The following is a 20127-nucleotide window of genomic DNA, read 5'->3' as shown; positions in this document are numbered from 1 at the left end:
GATACTTAAAGTCCATGTAAAGCAGAAATAAATTTGTGTTGTGAGTTTGTCATACCACAGAAACATGTGTCATTGACCACTGAGCCAAATTTGAAAGATTAAAAAAATTGCCAAGTATATAAAATTAGGTCTCAAAATCATGGAAAAACAAGCACTTCTCTCTGCTGTGAAACGCTGGGGGCGTGTCAGACAGAGGAGCTGGAAAGGAGGGGAGCCTCCATGTACTGTACAAGGACCTAACCCACAGTAACAATGTAAGCTAGCAGCGTCATCGGACGGACCCAGCCTTACCTGTTTGAGCCATCAGAGCTAGAAACTGACTCTGAGTCAGACACTAATAGTCCTCAGCCTTGATCCTCACAGTCCATGTTTTACATTACACACAAACGTAAAACCCCAGTCTACATATAATTCCTTGTCATAGCTATATTGGTGCACATAAAATATTATCTGTGGATTATCATTGTGCTGTCAGACGGACTCCGCTCAGGGAATGAGGCAAAATCATGTCATGATTAAATGCAGTTTGCTAACATTACATGGGCATGACAGAATGCACGGTGTAAAATCACTGTCAGGATTTGCACGTTCAGCAAAATGCATTTAATTGCCAAAATGTACAGTATTTATAACATACCACTTGGAGCTTATATCTGGCCCAAAAATTTTTTGATGATGATATTTTGATGTAAGTGCAGATTAAGGTCAAGTCATTGAGTTAACAGTCGTGATGGGAACAGCAGTTCTTTTCAGTATATGTTCAGTAAAATGATTCGTTCAAAAGATTTGCTCACCGAATCGTTCAGTGCTCTCCAACTCCCTGAACTGATAAGCAGCCAAACGATCTGTCATTCAGTTCATGATTCAGCCCTGAGGTTCACGTTCACTTACTGAGGGAGGGTGCGTTTACGGACTATAGTACACAATCATTCGCGGGAGATGTAGCGCTGCTTTGAGTGGTATACATGCACTAAAATTATTACACAAAGTGTTTTCTATGCACAGTAAAATCACTTAACATGATGCTACATCAGGGGTGTCAAACTGATCCAGTAAAGGGCCATGTGGTCCTTGTCCAAGTAACTTTTTCTCATATGTAAAAATCAAAGAAATGTTCTTCTAATTTTACAGAATGGCTATGTACTCACAAAATAAATTATTGTAATTTTTTTTTCCTTTCTTTTCTTTTTTTTTTTCTTCTAAGGGACTAGTTAACTTGTAATTGCTTCTCTTGCATGTTTTTCTTCTGTGTAGGGGGACCCTTCTACACTCCATCCAACCATACAACTGACTGACAATGACTGGAAAATGGCAATCACAGCAGGAGGACTCAGTGTGGTTAAAGTAGATGGAGTAGATGTGTGCCAGTGTGCAGGCCTTGATGAAGCTTTCATAACAGCCTTCAGTATGTATTTTATTTTCAACATTGCATACCCACCACACCTGAGAAGCACATTCACCTTCCTCCAGGGGCGTATTGTTGGTATTGTGGAAGAGGGAGACAAGCCCCTGCCAGTGACAGTACTTTGAGTGATTAATCGTCTGTGCTAGATCATCATGCCTCAACTGTACCAGTGTCCAAAGTGCACTCGAAGGACGCATACTCTGATGAAGTTCATCCAACATGTTGGACTTGTTCATGCACATGAGCCAAATTTCAGTATCACCTGCGGTGTGGGTGATTGTCAGTCAACTTTTTCTAGATTCCATTCTTTCAGAAAACATGTGTATAGGAAGCACAGATGCTTTATATTTAGGCCTTACGATAAAAATGACAGAACCGGTGAGGACTCCACAGTACACTAACACAGCATGAACCCTGATCAGCAAAATTCAGAGACTGATCTAAGTGCTTCTGATCTGCAAACAGTTAATCCAAATTTAGATAAACTATTACAGGATTTCAGAGATAACCTGTTTGCATTTGTTCTTAAATGCAGAGAGAAAAACCTACATTTGTCAGTCCAACAAGACATTAATGATGATGTCAAATTTTTATTTTGCATTTTCAAAGAAAACTATGATTCGTTTATTTCTTATCTTCTTGGAAAAAGTGGTTTTGACATTTCAAAGTGCCCTGAGTTTGTTGTGACCAAGTCTTTGCCCCCAGACGTCATGCATGATATGCTGGAGGGAGTTCTTCCACTGACAATGAAGCATGTCATTTACCAAGCACATAGACAAAAGCATATAACTATAGCTGATTAGGAGTGAGAATCTTTATCCCCCTTTACACTTTAATGGATTCTAGTATCCTGACCAGATTGATTTGTGGTTTAAATTATATTCAGAAATACAAATTTGCACACTGATCATCAAGTAAGTCTATAGTCATTACTGCAAAGAGGGAAAAAAATAAATATGAAAACAAGTCTGCATGAAGTGTCAGGATACATGGATGTGTTGAACTGCCCGAGTGTTTTGCATTTAGGACTGATTTATGAGTGGCTCATTGGGCCTGATTCCTTCAGTTTTTGTGCTTAAGCTCTTAAACAATTTAAACACATCCCATGTTGTTCCTTACTGAATTTATATTACAGTTCTAAAGATGAGTTAGGTTAATGTTGTGTGCTTTATACCTGGAATGTCACATTTTGTGGTTTTGTGTTATGTGAAAGAAAATTCAAAAGTGCTTAATGACATTTAAAAGTGGTTTATGAAAATGAACTGAAAATCATTTACATGTAAAATATTGATTTTGTTACAAGATGTAAACAAATTGTTTGAATAAATTGATCTCAGTGTGAATGTCAAGCCTTTTGTCTCAATTTAAAGGTATGTATTTGCCTCATAAAGGTACAAAATGGCATGTCGCTCCAGCGGTACCCTATCACGGTACAACTACTGTACCTTTCTAAGCAGTACATTTTTGTCACTAGGGGTGCAGAAATGTTTCTTTAGAGGTACAAACAAGCAGGTACAAAAATGTACTAATTTTAAAGGTACAGTGCTTGTACCGTGATAGGGTACCACTGGAGCGACAAAGCTAAAAGTACTCTTTTAGATACAATCCTGTACTTTGATTTCTTAGTGTGTAAGGGGGTAGAACTGTGTGTTGAGTAAACTTACTTATTTGCTTTCCACAATGGTTATTTGATAGACTTCTAAAGTAATGATAAACTGTTAATTTCTAATAAACCTAAAAGCGAAAAGTTATAGGTTTTTTTTTAGGTTGTTTTCCGCTAATTATAAGGGGCTGGTCTAAGCCAGAAGTGCCAGGGCCGATTTTTTTTCTCCCAGTCCACCCCTGGCTGTGAAAACCATGCATCTCTCAGCTTTGTTCAGATGTGTTTTCCAGCTAAAAACTGTCAGATAATGTCGTGGAGTAAATCATTATGCAATCATGAATGACGAGTAGCACTTTTAACCAGCAGGAATTGAATTTGCCCAAGTCATTGCCGTTTACAATGGTAAAACTAAACACAGAGAGGCAGTGTTCAGTTATTATGTGCCATATATCTGGAACAAACTTCCTGAAAACTACAGGTCTGCTCCAACTCTCACCTCCTTGAAATCAAGGCTAAAGACCTTTCTGTTTGGAATTGTGCTATACAAATAAACATGGAGGAGACTCACTACTCTGCTAATAATCCTGTGTTATATGGAACCAACTTGTGATGGACATTTTTTTACTTGCATGTAGACACATGAATTGAAGTCTTAATGTGACCTTTATATGGCATTGTTTGTCTACACTAGTTTAAGGAAAAACTTGTGTCAAACCCCTCTCTGAACTTTCTATTTACATGACCTCCTCTTTGCATGCACTCAGTAACTGTCACAGAAATACAGACTCACCCACAGAGACAAATAAATACCAAGCTTTCCTCTTTAACAAACCTTACTGTTGGTCTGTGATTGCTCCTCTTGTCCAACATTAAACTTTGTTAACCTTGAGCTGGCTCCGCTCTCCTTCCTCCAGTTCTAAATGATCTAAGAATTATTTTAACACAACTGACTTTAATTGAATCTACTCATCAAGGTCAGTGCCAGTATCAAGCATTTTATTGTTCCTACGTTTTTCAGGCTCAACCTTAAAATTGGATATTGATGTAACAATAATTTACATTTGTAGCACGTCAGGTCCAAAAATAGAAATACACCATTCCATTATGGCAACAAATGAGGACAACTTAACAAGATCCAAGTATTTGGAATTTATGTGTGTGAATCTGGTTTGTCCTTGTCCTCTGGTGTTGTCCTCTGTGATGTTCCATGCTGCAGGTGTGATTTAAAGGTCTTGGCATCGTACACCCACACAGTGTCTATGCCCTCCCCATCGGTATGTTCAGGAACCCAAGTGGGGAAGGGAAAGCGGCAGGCCACCACCTTGGCTGTATTCGGTAACTCTGTGGCCAGCTTCAGCTCCAGCTGCTCCATCTACAGATACAGACAGCAAAACCAAGAATCACTGTCTCCAGTGTTGTGAATGGTGCCATTTCTCACCAAGAATTTATCATTTCATCATTGATACGTGTATCTATTGTATGATTTGACCCCTGTAAGTTTCTTAAGTAGCTAACCAACCATTGTGCCTCACTGGTGCTTTACAGGAGAAATACTGAATGTTTATTTACTGTAAAACATGACATACATGATATTCACAGACAATACAGTAACTAAAATGTTGATAGCTGATAAATAGCTGAGACAAACAGAAGAACTCACCATTTGGGGGACTCCAAAGATGACAACATTTGAGTACTGAGCAAAACTGACCTAGCAAAAGAAGTATCAGATCAGAAGTACTGGGAGTGAAAACAACTTCCTGTATATTCACTGTCTGGTATCACACTAAGTGATACCAGATGTCTGGAACAAAAAGAAGACATCGTCTACTATGGTAAAATAACTATTTTTCCACAATTAAGTCACTCGTCACTACATACTTTACTGTACTAATCATGTATGACTTACCTTCCACAAGTCAGAGATGTGGAATGATGTTGAGTGGTGGACTCCCTCTCTCCAGGCTTTGAGGCGAGAATACCACACCAGCCAGGGGTTCAGTTCAAAGCCTGATGCCTGAAAGCCATGCTTGGCTGCTGCTATCACCTGCAGGAGCAAGGAGGACACGTGTTAATTCAATGTACCAGTAACAACTTAGAGCTTAAGTTGCTAGCTAGATGGCAGTAGCTAGATGTGAAACAAGTATGTTAATACCTTTGAGAGCTTCTGACATCACTGACATGTTTCCCTCCTTAGTTTACCAATTGCTAAGGTTTAAATGTTTATATTTTCTTGACATATGAGGATGCCACTGATTATTATGTGACAACAATAAATCAAAAGTGTAGGCTTGGTAAAAAACTTTCTCATAGAAATGAGGTAAAAAAGATGGGGAGACAAATTTATTTGTTCTAGGTTCAAATACAGTGTCAACACTGCAGTATATCAGTCTTGTATGATGTAAAGAAAAAAAAATGCTTGTGCAACCTTAACCCTGCAGAGGTTGTTTTTTGGTAGTTGTTCGTGAACTGTGATATGAAAACTGACAGTTATCATATGAACGTTTATTTATCTACAGAACTGAATTCTCACATATAGGTGTTATTGAAACTATACACTACTATACCACTATCTGGCTTTCGGGTGAAATTTCTGGAAAATGTAAAAAGTTCACGCTACAGTGGTATTATATCATGAAAGTAGGGCATTTAAGTAGAAATATACAATGGTCATTTCCTCATGTCAAACAATTTATTGAAACGAAAGCCAACAACAGTGGTGGGTATATCACAGCAAAAAAATTCTCAATAACTTGTCATGTGCCCGTGAGCATACAGCTTGACAACGACGTCTCATGCTGACACAAGTCAAGTTATTGTCAGCTGAGGCATGGCATCCCACTCTTCTTGAAGGGCGGCCCTCAGGTCATTGTGGTTATGGGGTACAGAGTTACAAGCCACAACACGGCGACTCAGCTGATCCCACAGATTTTCTGTGGGATTCAGGTCTGGAGAAATTGTAGGCCACTCCATTTGAGGTTCCCCAGTCTCCAGCAGCTGTTCCCTAATGATGCAACCTCGATGAGCTGGAGCATTGTCGTCCATGAAGATGAAATTAGGCCTGTGTTGGTCATGCAGGGGCACAATGACTGGATTGATGATGTTATTCAGGTAGTATGGGCTTGTCACTGTACCATTCACAAAGTGTAATTCTGACTAGACACACCGGCCCACACTGTAACACTTCCACCACCACCAAAGGCTCGTCTGGTGAATACAGTGGTTGATGTATAGCGCTTTCCCTTGCGCTTCCAACATCACTGGTGGCCATCATTTCTGCCCATCTAGAATTGACGTTCATCGGAGAACAGCACTGAGGCCCACTGGTCCCTCGTCCATAGTAAATGCTCCCTGGCCCATGCAAGACGATGACACCTGTGCCTGGTGGTGTGGTCAGGTACCCTTGCAGGTTGTCTAGCACGCAGACCATGCTGATGTAAATGGTTTGGAATGGTCTGACATGTCACTTGGGTGCCTCTCACCTCCCTTAAATGTGCCTGGAACTGAGTGGCATTCATCATCCGGTTCCGCAGGGCACTGTTCACAATGAAGCGGTCATCAGTGTGGGATGTGGCCAATGGACATCCACTTCTATGCCTTTCTGTGACTCTTCAAGTCTCTTTTTATCTCTGTTGCAACCTGCTGATGACACTCTGTGACACTCTAAGCTCAGTGGCCACTTCCGTCTGAGAACATCCTGTTTGAAGCCTTGCAATGGCGAGGTACTGTTGGTCACTTGTTAGGTGTTGTCTTGGTCTCATGATGTCAAAATGTGAACAGCATGATGAGGAGGACTGTTTAAATACCATTTCTAACTGAACTGGGAGATTTATTGGTCGATTCATGGATCAAACACCTGTTGTGAATTTTGCCGTTAAGCTCCTTGTTAGAGAACATTACATTGTGCAGAAAGCACTGAAACATTGAACTGTTGGACATGTGCATTCAACAGTTTAGAGAAGGTCACATTAGGTTCACCTGTAAAGGTTATAGTGGATTTTATGTTCATCCTGAAATTTCACCCAAAAGCCGAATATCCCTGACTTTTTGTGAATAGTGTATGTACTCAGAATACATTAAGGATATTGGGATATGGGTGCATATATGCATGTGGTATGCAATATAAGTAAATGAAATGTGTCACATTATTTTTGGGGTCCAAAAATATTCAAAAAACACAAAATAATATGTCACAGAATAAACAATCAACTGAGATACTAAAATATCCCAATATCCCTGACTAATTCAAAGTTTGTATTAAGTTTCATGTTTGTCATTACATAGAATTTGGTGCAATCATAAAAGTTAAATCGACCAGGCGTCAGTCCTTTACAAGTTACTGTAGCTAATCATCATCATCAATTGTGAAATAAGTTTTCTGAGATGGTTATTGTACAGTGAAAGGCTCACAACGGTACAACCATATGTTCAGTAACTGTAAAACAGTGTAACAACTTTACTGTTCCTTATGTCAAAGGTCTGGAAAGCAACCCTGCAGCAGTAGGGGATTCAGACACTGTTTACAGGATGGGTTTGAAATATGGGACTCTCCCACCCCCAAAAAGGACCTGGGACTGATATTACATAATTAATTAATGATCTATATAGTGTTAAGTGTTGATACCCACAGGGTTAGACAACACACCACTTACTATTCTTCCATCTCCGCTCCCAATGTCCACCAGGGTGCCTGACCTGGCTCGCAGCACCCTGAGGACATTCTCCACCTGGTGTGTGGTCGCCGGGACAAACGGGAGGCAGACTTTCCTCAGGGCAGGGGTGACGAACGGAGCAGCCACCGCGTACAGGGCGACCAACGACCCTCCCAGCACCCCCGTGACGATGACCCCCAGCCGACTTCTGCTCTTTGCCTCTTTTATATCGCTCTGTAAGTGTCCTGCCGGTGCCGAGTGAGGGACAAATGCCTGTGGTTGTGACATGGTGCTAACTTACATTAAGCGTTTCACCTTAGCTGTCATTAGCTGAACTTGAATTACTGAATGACAGCTGGGACTCTGCTACAGGTTAGCTGTGCATGCTAACAACACAAGGTAAACGTCATGAACGTCCCCCATTAGCCGATTATGCTACCCGCCACGTCAAAGGTTCAAAACAAATTATTTTAAACTAAGGACGTTGCTGGCACCAAAGTGATGTCCTGCTATTTACCATCCATGCATGCATTCGAAAAGTGACCTGTGCAGCGCTGTTACTGGTCCGTGAGGATGACAACGATAAGCTAACAAGTGTTCCTACCTGCCCTCGTTCCCCGTTCAGTGCCGGCGTAAGTTATTAAAAAGATAAATAAGTAATACACGCACACATAAATGACAATGTCATGTTGCCATGAAGAACAGAGGAAAAGCAAGATATTTAATGAAATAAATAAATAGACACAGTCACATAATAAAGTAATCAGCCAGACAAAAAGCAGGACAAACTGAAACTGATATACTTAATTCAACACTAATAAATACTCCAAAATAAACAAAAACAATTAATTAAATATTGTATCCATTACAGCATTGAAAATATAAGTCCCAAGCCAACTGGTTTGCCATACTTGCATGTGTGCTGACTTCAATGCAATGTTTCCATCATATGCTGTTCTTGTCAACTGGTAAAATGCTCATACATATTTGATTCTGGACCAACACAAAAACATCAGGTCTTATGTAAGGAAAGGAATGACCTAAATGCTGTGATAATGTTCTTGTGCAGTATTGTCGTAGGAACCCTATAGTTTACCATTCAGTCATTAAAAAAAATCTCAGATATAATGCAGTCACAAATACATTCTACCCCAGAGTTGAAACTGAAGCAAAACAAGGAACAAATAGGAAAAAAACAAATTGCAATGCATGAGAATCTGTTCAAACTCAATTATCTGTGGATGCAGCATAAAATCTTCCATGAAACACTTCCTGTCAAATCCTGACAGGTTATATATCTGTTTCTCCCACGTATTACCACAGCAGTGTAATATTCAACTTGAACATGGGTATTTTTTATTATAATCACTTGTAAGTTTTTTGCATAATTGTTATTCCGCTCTGCTTCCAAAGCTCAACCTCCATCTGATTTTGAATATGACACCAAGAAACATAAATTCATTGATATTCATTAAACATAAATCCAGTTTTAAAAGGAATTTAAAATATTTTTATCCTCAGCAGAAAGAACTAAGGTTATTATGTGTTTTTTCATTTTCACATTTCCATGTTGCCTTACATTAGAAATCATTAGACAGTGTACGGTGAACAGTGTGGTCCAGCCCTAATGGCCCATGGTGCATCTGATGGTGGTGCATGTGGTGATGGCTGGTAGTGGGACCATCATCCATCGTCAGGTCGTCGTCCTCCTCTCCCCTGTACCCCTCTGCCCCATCCTGAGAATAACTGTGCTTCATCACCAGGATGCTCCTTCGACCTGCTGGAGTGGTGTGGTGTGAGAGGCGTGGTGACTGCTGGCTCACCATCACCGGTGGCACAGGTGGCACAAGAGCCCCTCCGTCGGCTGCAATGGTAGCGTCCCTCATGCTCAGGTTGCTGCGGCTGCCGTGCACACTACCGTGCACACTCCCATGGTGGGAGCCACAGTGGTGGTCCCGGATGCATTTGGAGGAGGAGCGGCGGAGCTTGTGGAACTTCTCAAAGTCCTCGGCAAGGGCAGCATCAGTCAGGTCGCCTGATGGGGCCCGGCGCAGAGTGCAGAGCTCATAGTGTGGAGGCTCAAAACCAGGGTGGAGGAGGGCAGGATCAAAGTCATCTCTGTGGACAAGTAGAGGAAAGAACATGCACAGACACACCAACATGGATGATACAGACACTGTAAACATTCGGGACAGTACAAAAAAGCTAATAGTGATTCTCAAACTGGTTTTATTCTTAAACTAGTTTAGATTGTAGATATCTAGCAAAAAAAAAAAAAAAGAAAATATTCAAGTTTTTGTGTGTTATTATAAAACTGCAGTTCAAGCCTACAGGCCTGTGATCCACACACTTTTACATAAAGCAAATTTTCCTTCTGCACTCAAAAATGTCCAAATGTCTTATCTGACAACCCATTTTGTTATGGGTGTCCCCCTTATGATTAGAGTTCAACAGCATTTCATTGAACCCAGCAGAAAAAAACCTGTTTGTCAAATGGGAATGCTTTCAAGTCCCTTAAAGGGTAACTCATCAGTTTTACACATTAAAAGGTAGACTATGTAACTTTTTCAGCCTACCCCATCAAACAATGGCTACATACTGTAGCTCTGCTGTGAATGCAGCTTATCAAGACCCATATTTATGTTTGTATGTGTCTCAAACCTTCTTAGCACAATGTTTGTTCATAGTCCTGTATCCTTGCACTGTGGGCCCCTAAATGGGCAATGAGGTTTTTCCTCTTATCTCACTGCAACTCAAAATACAAGCCTGTTTCGTCCAATGTAAATGGATGCAGAAGTAAACATGTAGCTTTAAAGGTGCACTATGTAGTTTTGGGGAAGACATTTTAATCAGAAGAGAAAGATCTTCACTGACTGATTTTTTTTTTATGCCTAAACAAACTAAACAACCATTGGAGCTATTTTACCCTAAAGGGTAACTTCACCAATTTTACACAAAGTGTGTTTACAGGTCTTGGGAAGTACTGCTGCATATGTGAAAAAAGTAGTATAAAGCCGTTTGTGGCTCCATAGGAAGCTGTATGTTAACTTATAAATTGCTTCCTGCGATGTTGCATTGTGGGTTCTGTGAAATACACAGAAGTTTTGGGGGGGCTTTCACATCACACTTCAGTCATCACACATAATGTTTGGATTAAAAAAAAGCCTAATCCCCTATCAACTTCCTTACCTTTACAAAAATATTGAATTTCGCAGTGACGTGCATAAAGAATTATATTTCTTTATGATGTTCAAAGATTTCACCTGCGAATGATGTATTTCTTGCGAGGCTGTTTGACCTGGATGATGACGGAGATGACGAGCAAGAGGACAACCAGGCCACAGGTCACTCCGATGATGGTTAGGTTAGTGTGATCCAGCGTGTCCAAGATGCTTGCTTTCCTCTTCTCTGATAAGGGAGATGACACGGAGAAGAATGAGTCAGTATTAGCCATGGTCAATATATGGCTGGTGGTGAGTTTCTCAGAGTGAGTGTCTCTCGGTACCTTTGCAGTGATTCTCATCCCATGGGTAAACACAGTTCTGGATACCGTTGCAGACCAAGGTGTTGTTGATGCACATGTTGCTGTGGCAAAAGAAAGTATCTCCTTCACATGGAGCTGAAAAAGCGAAAGGCAAGTCATGCAGATGTAGTAGCGCTGTGGACTGAAAACAGACCGGACCACCATGCTCACATGGAGACAGAGTACACCTATAGAGAGAGTCTGTGGTGACACAGTTAAACAGAATTGACAGAGAGGCACTCACGTGCATGGAAAGTTGTAAAGAGAATCCTGAATTTGCTCTTCCTGCTTCCCTCATCTGCCCACAGTCTCACCACGCCCACCGAGGAGGTCAGCATGACGTCGTTTGCCACTGTGGAGCAGAACTTATTCTTCAGGTGCTCAACCGAACTGCTGCCGTCATAGATGGCAACAAAGTTCCGCTTGCACTCATTCGAGTTGTGCATCTCATACTCCAGAAAACGCATGTAGATCTGTGGGTAGAAGGTTGAGTGGCATCAAGAAGAGGTGTAGTGCACCAGGCTTTGGTTACATTTACTCCTCCTGGCATCTTCTAATGCTTTTCAAAGCATTCATTACGTTTTAGTGACAGCAGCCAAGTTGCCCATCCTCACTGTGTAATGTTGACACAGAAACCAAAATTATCCTGGTTAAATCACTAGCTTTGCGGCGTATGCTAACACTTCAGCATTTTAGGCAATATTGCCATTTCCTGTACATGAATTGATATGAATAGGTGGGTAACGCCCATGTCCATGCAGTTTTTGATGTGAAGAAAGCTGGCTTGGAGTTGTTCTTGTTTGGCTGTGAAAACCAAAGATGTCTCTTTCCAAGCAGAGAGAACATTGGATGGTGAGCACAGACATGTCTCAAGACAGGTGGATATTCCAATATTTTTCATGGAGTTCAGTGGAAATATATGATCTCAAGTCAAAGTCAGATATGTTTTATACACAAACAGTTGCAAAAGCACAACTGACAAACACCTAAATGTAACACTGATTCAAAAGTTTGACATATACAGACCGTAGCTCTTGGTGGAGCCTTGATGTACCACCTGCAGTCTACAGCCTCAGTCTGCAATGCCCGGCCCTCTCCAGCAATCTGGGCCGATTCTACAAAGCCCTCAGGACCGCTCAGCTCAAAGTCACAAACTGCGGATGACAATATTTTTGTGTTAAAGTAATGCTGGTTTTGAGATTGTAAAATTAGTTAGTGCCAAAAGGAGGACGCGAAACACATTTAATAAATGTATCATTATTACTTGAATGAAGAAATGCATAACTCAGTAAGAAGTATCTACTGACCTGCAGCAGGTCTAATATACTGTAACCAAGTAACGTAGGTTGAATACTCACAGGGCAGAGCTGGTAGTTCCCCGAGGTCTTTGAACTCAGGATCTGAAAAGCAAAACACACTTTTGTAAATAAATCTTCCCAACATTTACTCAAGTCTTTCTAAAATTATGAGCCACTAAATCTTTAAAGATGTAAAAAGCACATTCTTGCGGGATTATAATGAGCACTGCTTACATTGTGCTCTCAATAAATGCTACTGCATTGTTCAAAAAGTATTAATTGTGTCTCAAATTATTCTGGGGGGACAGCTTTACTGGATGGGGGGGATGTCCCCCCAGGGATTTCCGCCCATGAGTGTGTGATATTAGTATTTTTACTTTAGTAAAATAATCTGGCATTAGCAATAACGTTTTGCTTCTCTGCTCATTTGCCAATGTCATGTTTTACCACCACCCACAGGGTGTGAATGCAGGATGCAGTTTTTGTCAGGGTTGGGTTAAAAAGGGAAAACTATGGAAGGGGAAGGTGGACACAAACGCAGTTACCAGAGGCAAGATCAGGAGAACAAAAGGCGAGCTTTATTAAAAAGCTGATTACAAAAATAAAAGCAGACAAAACAGGGCAAAATGCAAAGTAACAACCAAGAACGAGACAAAGTAGCAAAAGAATACAGCTAGACAAAGTACAAATCAGAATTCAAAGTTCAACTCAAACATGGAAAACTCAAAACCAAGACATACCAAACAGGACAGGAGCATGGACAGACAACGACTAACAGAAAACAGAAAACAATGACTGGACAAGGAGTGAGGGGAACACAGAGACTAAGTACACAGACACTAATGACATGACGAGGAACAGGTGAGGAGAGAGAGGAGGAAGGAAGCCAGGTGTGATAATGAGGGGGAGGAGCACAGAGGAACAGACCAGGAGGGAACAAGACAACAGACAGAGGGAGCCAGAGGGGAGAACACAGGAGAACTTAAAGGACACATGAGGGCATGGAAAAATCAGAACATGAGACACAAGACATGGAAAAACAAAAACACAACATAAAACAATGACATGAATCAAATACAAGAAACCAAAAAACAGATACAAGAACAAACAAAAACAGGAGTCATGACAGTTTTGGAGATGTTAAAGCAATGTTATGCAGGTTTTGCCAATTTGTGTGATTCGGCGCCCACCAACTGTTGTGCAACACCAGTGTTGTAAATACAAATCCCAGGTCTGTAACAGTCTCTCAACAATTGATGTAATGTAGGTGCCATTTTAAACAAAACTCATTAAATCTTATCAATGTGATGTCTTGAAAACTTCTACTTGAAAGACACAAAAAAATGGAAAACTTGAAAATACAGTGCAGAAACAATTAATAGGAGGGCGGAGCTGCAAGACACTTTGCCATGAAAATTAATTTTAAGCTGTTATTTTAAGAAAAAGTTACACTATTAATAATTACCCTTTGTGCTCACCATCTTTATTGTGATTGTGATTAGTCTTTGTGATGCTAAATATACTGAAGATCAGCCTCACACAATTTTAGCATTCTTAGTTTATTTGTGTGGACATATTTTTCTATCAAATCACAAGTTGTGTCATTCCTGAAAATCTGTATTAGCACTGTAGTTGAGAGTATTTTACAGGATGTGAGTATACAACCCATCCGTTCCATTTGCATTTCCATTTGTCAGTTGTCTGTGCTCAGGTTTCACAGTTTTGCAAAGATTTATCTGTAGTATAAGAAATGGATGCATGCAATATTCACTGGAACAAATGATTTCTAAAGGGTATTAAAACAAAATCCAATACGACGAAACAAAAAATACTGCAGTGATAATGAAAATGACAACATGTAAGACATATGGTTTTGAAAAACAAAAAGAAGCTCAGCCGAGTTTTACATAATCGTTGTGCCAGCACATTTGCTCTGCCCTCATTTAAACTCCCCTGAAACCCTGAAGACCTTTGTCAAAGGAGAAAAAAAAACACACACACTTTCCATCTGACAGGGAAGAGAAATTGTGCTCTAAACCTTTGTGTGCTGATGAATTTACTTGCTAGGTGGATTATTAATCCTGATATACCAGCTTAGCTGGGGACAGATTACTCCCCACTAGCAATGACGACCTGGTAAAATGTTATTTTTTCTTTTTTTGTTTTCAAACTTGTCCTCCAAGTACTTACACATTTTTTTTTAATGTTATGTGAGGGGAAATCTAGGCTTCAGTGAAATTCAATGAAATGCTGAATAATAGAATTTGCACTAATGACACCAAACTACAGGTAATTGTGTATTAAGTGAAGCAGTATGAAGTCTGGATTGAGGATTTTTTAAAATTAGACATAATATTTCACATCTTGAAATAACATTATCATTAGTAATGCAGCACATCGGTCAGTCGCTGTGATGTAAGAAGTGCAGGTGATGGACTCCACAGAGGCTCAAATCAACAAGGACTCTCATTAATCCGCTCATGTTTCTTACCCCTGCTACTGCACCAGGCTTTCCAGATTATTCACATTCATTTCTCTCTCTGCATCTCTGTTTCTGTGTGTGTGTGTGTGTGTGTGTGTGTGTGTGTGTGTGTGTGTGTGTGTGTGTGTGTGTGTGTGTGTGTGTGTGTACCTTATATGAGAACAAAATGTAAAGACGGGATAAAGGCAAGATATAGTATGGTTTAGGTAAATCCACTCCTAATAGTATTCAAAATGTGTGGGACACAGAAGAATATTAAAGATTAATACAACACACATATATATATATATATATATATATATATATATATATATATATATATATATATATATATATATATATATATATACTTATATACTTATATGTACTGCAAGGGGCTTGTAACTAGTTATGAAACAGTCTTAGTTTAATACTGATGCCCTACATAATAATTAAAATATATTTATTTGAATACCGCTCACCATGTCAGATTCTGACTTGTCTGTAAGTAATAAAAAGAAAACAATGTTTTATGGCGGAGTGCTGAGGATGAATTGAGTAGTCTCACAGCCTGAGGACAGAAGCTGAATCTGTCATATGGTGGTACAGTACAGTGGTCGAGAATGGATGGCGAACCTGGGCTGGTTTTGGAAAAAAATAGAAATCATGTGGAGGTTCAGCTTGGGCTGGGTCACGTCACTAAGAAAATATAATACTTTGCCCCGAATAAAGTACTTTGAATCGAATTGAATTGAACTGATATCAATTACTTTGAAATGATGTCGACTGAAAACTAATATTGGGGCTGATATTAAATTGCAAAAGAAAAAAAGAAAATTCCTCACATCAAAATGTATTTTTCTATTATATGCTTCCTCTCCACAACATCTATTTGATACCTTTAGTTACTAGTAGCAGAATCAGATAATACTGCTAATACTAATACTGCTATAATACTGTTTATATGCTATTAATTGCAACACACTACAAGTGGAACAATGTGTGAGAGGATGTTTTTTTCAGAGACACAGTAGCACATTTAAAAATGTACTTATTTTGTCAGCAATCTGACAGAAAAACCACTGATACCAATAATCAGAAAATGCTGAATATTGCCCCCGGTCTGCCCCTACTACAAAAAATCCTGTATACCCAATCTGCACAGATTCATTGCAATTGGGATGATACAGACATGTGTCCTGCATTGGTGTGAACTAGCAGGGTTTTTGGAATAGTGCAAAACATGCAAATATTTGCAAAAATTAAAAATGGCAGGATATTTAAATATTACGAGTTTAATAATGATGTCAACTTAAAAGGCTTAAAATATGAGCTAAAATATGAGCTACTTATACATCTCACATATCAAAACCACATTCATGATTTAAGAAGGAAGTTCAACCAGAGCAACACAGACCAACTCTCACCCCCTCTGTCTGAAGGAAATCTTTACTTCCAACATAATCCTCCAGTCCTCCAATTTCATCCCTCGCACAGAGGAAACCACTGAACTAATAACAAGAGTACAAAATAGCGCATATAAAGTCCATGGCAACCTTTTTTCACTTGGTCTCACCACCTCACTGCACTTTCACATTCACATTCTTCAGAGGGACACAAATAATCTAGCCATTACATTTTACTTGTGTGCACGTGGGTCAATTAATTATCTCCTGCCGCTAGTAATGAGTGGGATTAGACAGGAGATAAGCACTTTGGCATGAGAGACTCATTACATGAGATGTAAACAGATGAAAATCAACCTCTCAGGATCTTCGAGTCAGGTCTTAAAGGGATAGTTCATCTTTTTAGGAGTTTGTTTTTTTTTTTTTTAAGGAAAATTGCTTGCTCAAGTGTTTCAGTTTATAAAAGTACAAATGCTTAAGTGTGCCTCATAAGTCCTTAACACTCGGGTGGTAAAGAAATCGTGTTTGATGTTTCCACTAAGGACAGGACTGAGCCCAAACATGTGCAAGCAAACAACTTCAGCCCCAAAGCAACTTAAAAACTAGGGTGCATGGGACAGATTCACATGGACTGTAGTCTAAAATGGAACATCCCTTGTGGAATATGAAGATAATGTACAGAGGCTCAATCATGTTAAAGAAAGCAAGAAAGAGTTAACCAACGATGAACGAAGGAACGAAAGCAAGCAAGAAAGAAAGCAAGAAAGAAAGCAAGAAAAAGTAAAAGCGACATGGCTGGATGAACAGAGGGATGCAGATTAATCTTTGCCCCATGTCTGTGTAGGTGGCCTATAAAATCTGCTGATAATAAAGCCTCTGCCTCGGACTGCCTTAAGCTGCTACTGCGGCTCATCGCTGACAAGCTGTATTCCCCTGAAGACAAGCTTTCATTAAACAGTGTATGTGTGTGTGTGTGTGTGTGTGTGTGTGTGTGTGAATATGCGTGTGCTTGAATAAATGCACCCCTCCTCTTCCCTTGTCAGCTGCAGCTGGTGTGCCTGCACTGCAAATGGAAATGATAGAACGTTCCCAGCAGCATGCCAACCGTCTACTAAACAAGTTGGAATGTGCAAGGTTTTGGCGACACACATATAGAATTTTTTATTTTTTTTGCAGATTTTGTGCACTGCCAAAATTGGCCTCCTGAAATTGAACAGGTGGGCAAAGTTTGTTTTCTTGACTTGGTAGACATCTCTAGTGAACAGTTTGGCATGATAACCATTGCAAACAGGTAGCTTAGTGGTGGTTTTCATGCGCTGAATAGGTAGAGAGGAAACTTGAAAATTGTGTATAGTGCTTGTTCCGTATCGTGCTGTTTGTTGACCACTCAGGGTGCCTAAATCACTTCAAGGATGTTTTTTCCCTTTTATCAAGACCCTGCTGTAATAATAATAGACTCACCTCAGGAATATGTGAATGAAAATGTGATAAAAATGAGAACATACACATGACATACGTTTTTAGAGTGTTTTACTTTTCATGCAATGACAAGAACAAACAACAAGAACAAAATATGTTTTACACAATTAAAATGAACTAAAGAGCTTGCTCCTTCTGTCACAAATAATGTGGAGCATACTGCCAGTACAGTATTTCAAGTGCTACAGGTTGCTACAAACATCAGACCGCCATTTCATTCCTCAGTATCAGTCAGTCAGGTCTGCATCTGTGATTATGTCATGATCATCCTCTTCAGGTTGATTGTCACGTCTGCAATTTGCAGAGGTTTGTACATTTTAATCCACTGATCATGCACTGACATTCTGGGAGTTTGCATCTCCAGTCAGAGACTTGAATGCAAATGGCAGTATGATGTGCTTTGGTGGTTTAGTCTTGCCACCAGTGACTGCAAATACAAGATCACTGCCAAAGGAGTTGGCGAGTCATTCAACTCTTTCAGGTGGTTGAGGACAGGCAGGCTTCCCTGTAAGCAAGGTTCGCAGAAAGATTGTGATGGACTGTAGTATGATGTCCTTGTCCTGTTCCACATCAGGTGGCCATAGTTGGTTGGTCTCTTTCTGTTTTATGTCATTCCTCAGAAGTAAAGCAGCTTTGGCAAAATTTGACTGACTCAGCTCTCATAGCATCCAACTCAGTCTGGAGAGCCTATGTTCTCTTCACAAGTTCACAATTGGAGAGATTGTCAGAGTACAGTAGAAGTTTTCCATTGTCAGCAGGACAGATATGGATAGATTCTGCCAGTTCTGTCTCTAGACTGCGACGAAGATTGTTCTTGGAAGATCTGGTGACTTTGCTGGCGCCATGAGATAACATTAATTCTTCAAATTGCTTCCTGACAGTTGCCACGGGCAACAACGGAAGTTGTGTCCTGATATACAAGAGAAGTTCCTTAAAAAACTGTTTTTCTGCAGTTTTGTACAGATCAGCAGCAGATCTCTGGGTGACACCAGCTTGGAGGTGTCAGTAGTACAGAGGATGGCACATTCCTCAAGATTTTTGGTCAGATTCTCGCTGGTTTGAGCAGCCATTTCTCATTGCAGTGATTTCAGTAGGAATGCACTATCGGTACAGATAATAATCTGCAAAATTATCCGGCTAAACATACATATAAGTCAGATAATTGGCCCGGCAGGCCACACAAGCGGCATCACAGGCAGTCGCAGAAGCAAAAACTCGGGTCTGGGAAAAGTTCAGGGAGGCCATGCAGGATGACTATCGGTCGGCCTCAAGGAAATTCTGGCAAACCATCCGGCGCCTCAGGAGGGGGAAGCAGTCCTCCACCAACACTGTTTACAGTGGAAGTGGGGAGCTGTTGACCTCGACTGGGGACATTGTCGGGCAGCGGAAGGAATACTTCGAGGATCTCCTCAATCCCACTGACATGTCTTCCATAGAGGAAGCAGAGGCTGGGGACTCAGAGGTTGACTCATTCATCACCCAAGCCGAAGTCACTGAGGTAGTCAGGAGGCTCCTCGGTGGCAAAGCACCAGGGGTGGATGAGATCCACCCTGAGTACCTCAAGTCTCTGGACGCTGTGGGGCTGTCTTGGTCGACACGTCTCTGCAACATTGCATGGCAGTCGGGGACAGTGCCTCTGGACTGGCAGACCGGGGTGGTGGTCCCCCTATTTAAAAAGGGGGACCGGAGGGTGTGTTCCAACTATCGGGGGATCACACTCCTCAGCCTCCCTGGGAAAGTCTATTCCAGGGTATTGGAGAGGAGAATTCGGCCGATAGTCGAACCTCGGATCCAGGAGGAACAATGCGGTTTTCGTCCGAGCCGTGGAACACTAGACCAGCTCCATACCCTCCGCAGGGTGCTCGAGGGTTCATGGGAGTTTGCCCAACCAGTCAACATGTGTTTTGTGGACTTGGAGAAAGCATTCCCTCGTGGCATTCTGTGGGAGGTGCTCCGGGAGTACGGGGTCGGAGGCCCTCTGTTAAGGGCCGTACGGTCCCTGTACGACCGGAGCAGGAGCTTGGTTCGCATTGCAGGCAGTAAGTCAGACCTGTTCCTGGTGCATGTTGGACTCTGGCAGGGCTGCCCTTTGTCACCAGTTCTGTTCATTATTTTTATGGACAGAATTTCTAGGTGCAGCCACGGGCCGGAGGGGGTCTGGTTCGGGAGCCACAGGATTTCATCTCTGCTTTTCGCAGATGATGTGGTCTTGTTGGCTCCTTCAAGCCGGGACCTCCAGCATGTCCTGGGACGGTTTGCAGCCGAGTGTGAAGCGGCTGGGATGAGAATCAGCACCTCCA

General features: G+C 41.0%; 2 protein-coding genes across 2 annotated transcripts; both read right to left on the bottom strand.

Annotated features, from left to right (window-relative positions):
* Positions 1 to 3982: 3982 nt before the first annotated feature.
* Positions 3983 to 8233, bottom strand: atpsckmt (fATP synthase c subunit lysine N-methyltransferase). The gene is made up of 4 exons (XM_037084841.1): positions 7661 to 8233; positions 4918 to 5055; positions 4669 to 4719; positions 3983 to 4380 (listed from the first exon to the last, which is right to left on the bottom strand). The coding sequence occupies exons 1-4, from the start codon at positions 7946 to 7948 to the stop codon at positions 4159 to 4161; spliced, it is 699 nt and encodes a 232-aa protein (XP_036940736.1). The 5' UTR covers positions 7949 to 8233; the 3' UTR covers positions 3983 to 4158.
* Positions 8234 to 8364: 131 nt separating this feature from the next.
* On the bottom strand, positions 8365 to 18897 carry LOC119011175 (neuropilin and tolloid-like protein 1). The gene is made up of 7 exons (XM_037084102.1): positions 18789 to 18897; positions 12542 to 12583; positions 12210 to 12337; positions 11428 to 11656; positions 11166 to 11279; positions 10924 to 11068; positions 8365 to 9778 (listed from the first exon to the last, which is right to left on the bottom strand). The coding sequence occupies exons 1-7, from the start codon at positions 18895 to 18897 to the stop codon at positions 9241 to 9243; spliced, it is 1305 nt and encodes a 434-aa protein (XP_036939997.1). The 3' UTR covers positions 8365 to 9240.
* Positions 18898 to 20127: the final 1230 nt, after the last annotated feature.

Source organism: Acanthopagrus latus, chromosome 21 (genome assembly GCF_904848185.1).
Source record: "Acanthopagrus latus isolate v.2019 chromosome 21, fAcaLat1.1, whole genome shotgun sequence".
In the NCBI taxonomy this organism is placed as follows: Eukaryota; Metazoa; Chordata; class Actinopteri; order Spariformes; family Sparidae; genus Acanthopagrus; species Acanthopagrus latus.
This window is presented reverse-complemented; position numbering and strand designations above follow the sequence as displayed.

Excerpts from the sequence above, each read along its gene's own strand:
- LOC119011175 (XM_037084102.1), bottom strand. The coding sequence starts at position 18,897 with ATGGCTGCTCAAACCAGCGAGAATCTGACCAAAAATCTTGAGGAATGT. Across the intron at positions 11,069-11,165 it reads GGATGAGAATCACTGCAAAG|AGAAGAGGAAAGCAAGCATC; the intron begins GTACCGAGAGAC and ends CTCCCTTATCAG. Across the intron at positions 9,779-10,923 it reads AAGAAATACATCATTCGCAG|AGATGACTTTGATCCTGCCC; the intron begins GTGAAATCTTTG and ends ACTTGTCCACAG.
- atpsckmt (XM_037084841.1), bottom strand. The coding sequence starts at position 7,948 with ATGTCACAACCACAGGCATTTGTCCCTCACTCGGCACCGGCAGGACAC. Across the intron at positions 5,056-7,660 it reads GGAGCGGAGATGGAAGAATA|GTGATAGCAGCAGCCAAGCA; the intron begins GTAAGTGGTGTG and ends TTGCTCCTGCAG. Across the intron at positions 4,381-4,668 it reads TCTTTGGAGTCCCCCAAATG|ATGGAGCAGCTGGAGCTGAA; the intron begins GTGAGTTCTTCT and ends CTGTATCTGTAG.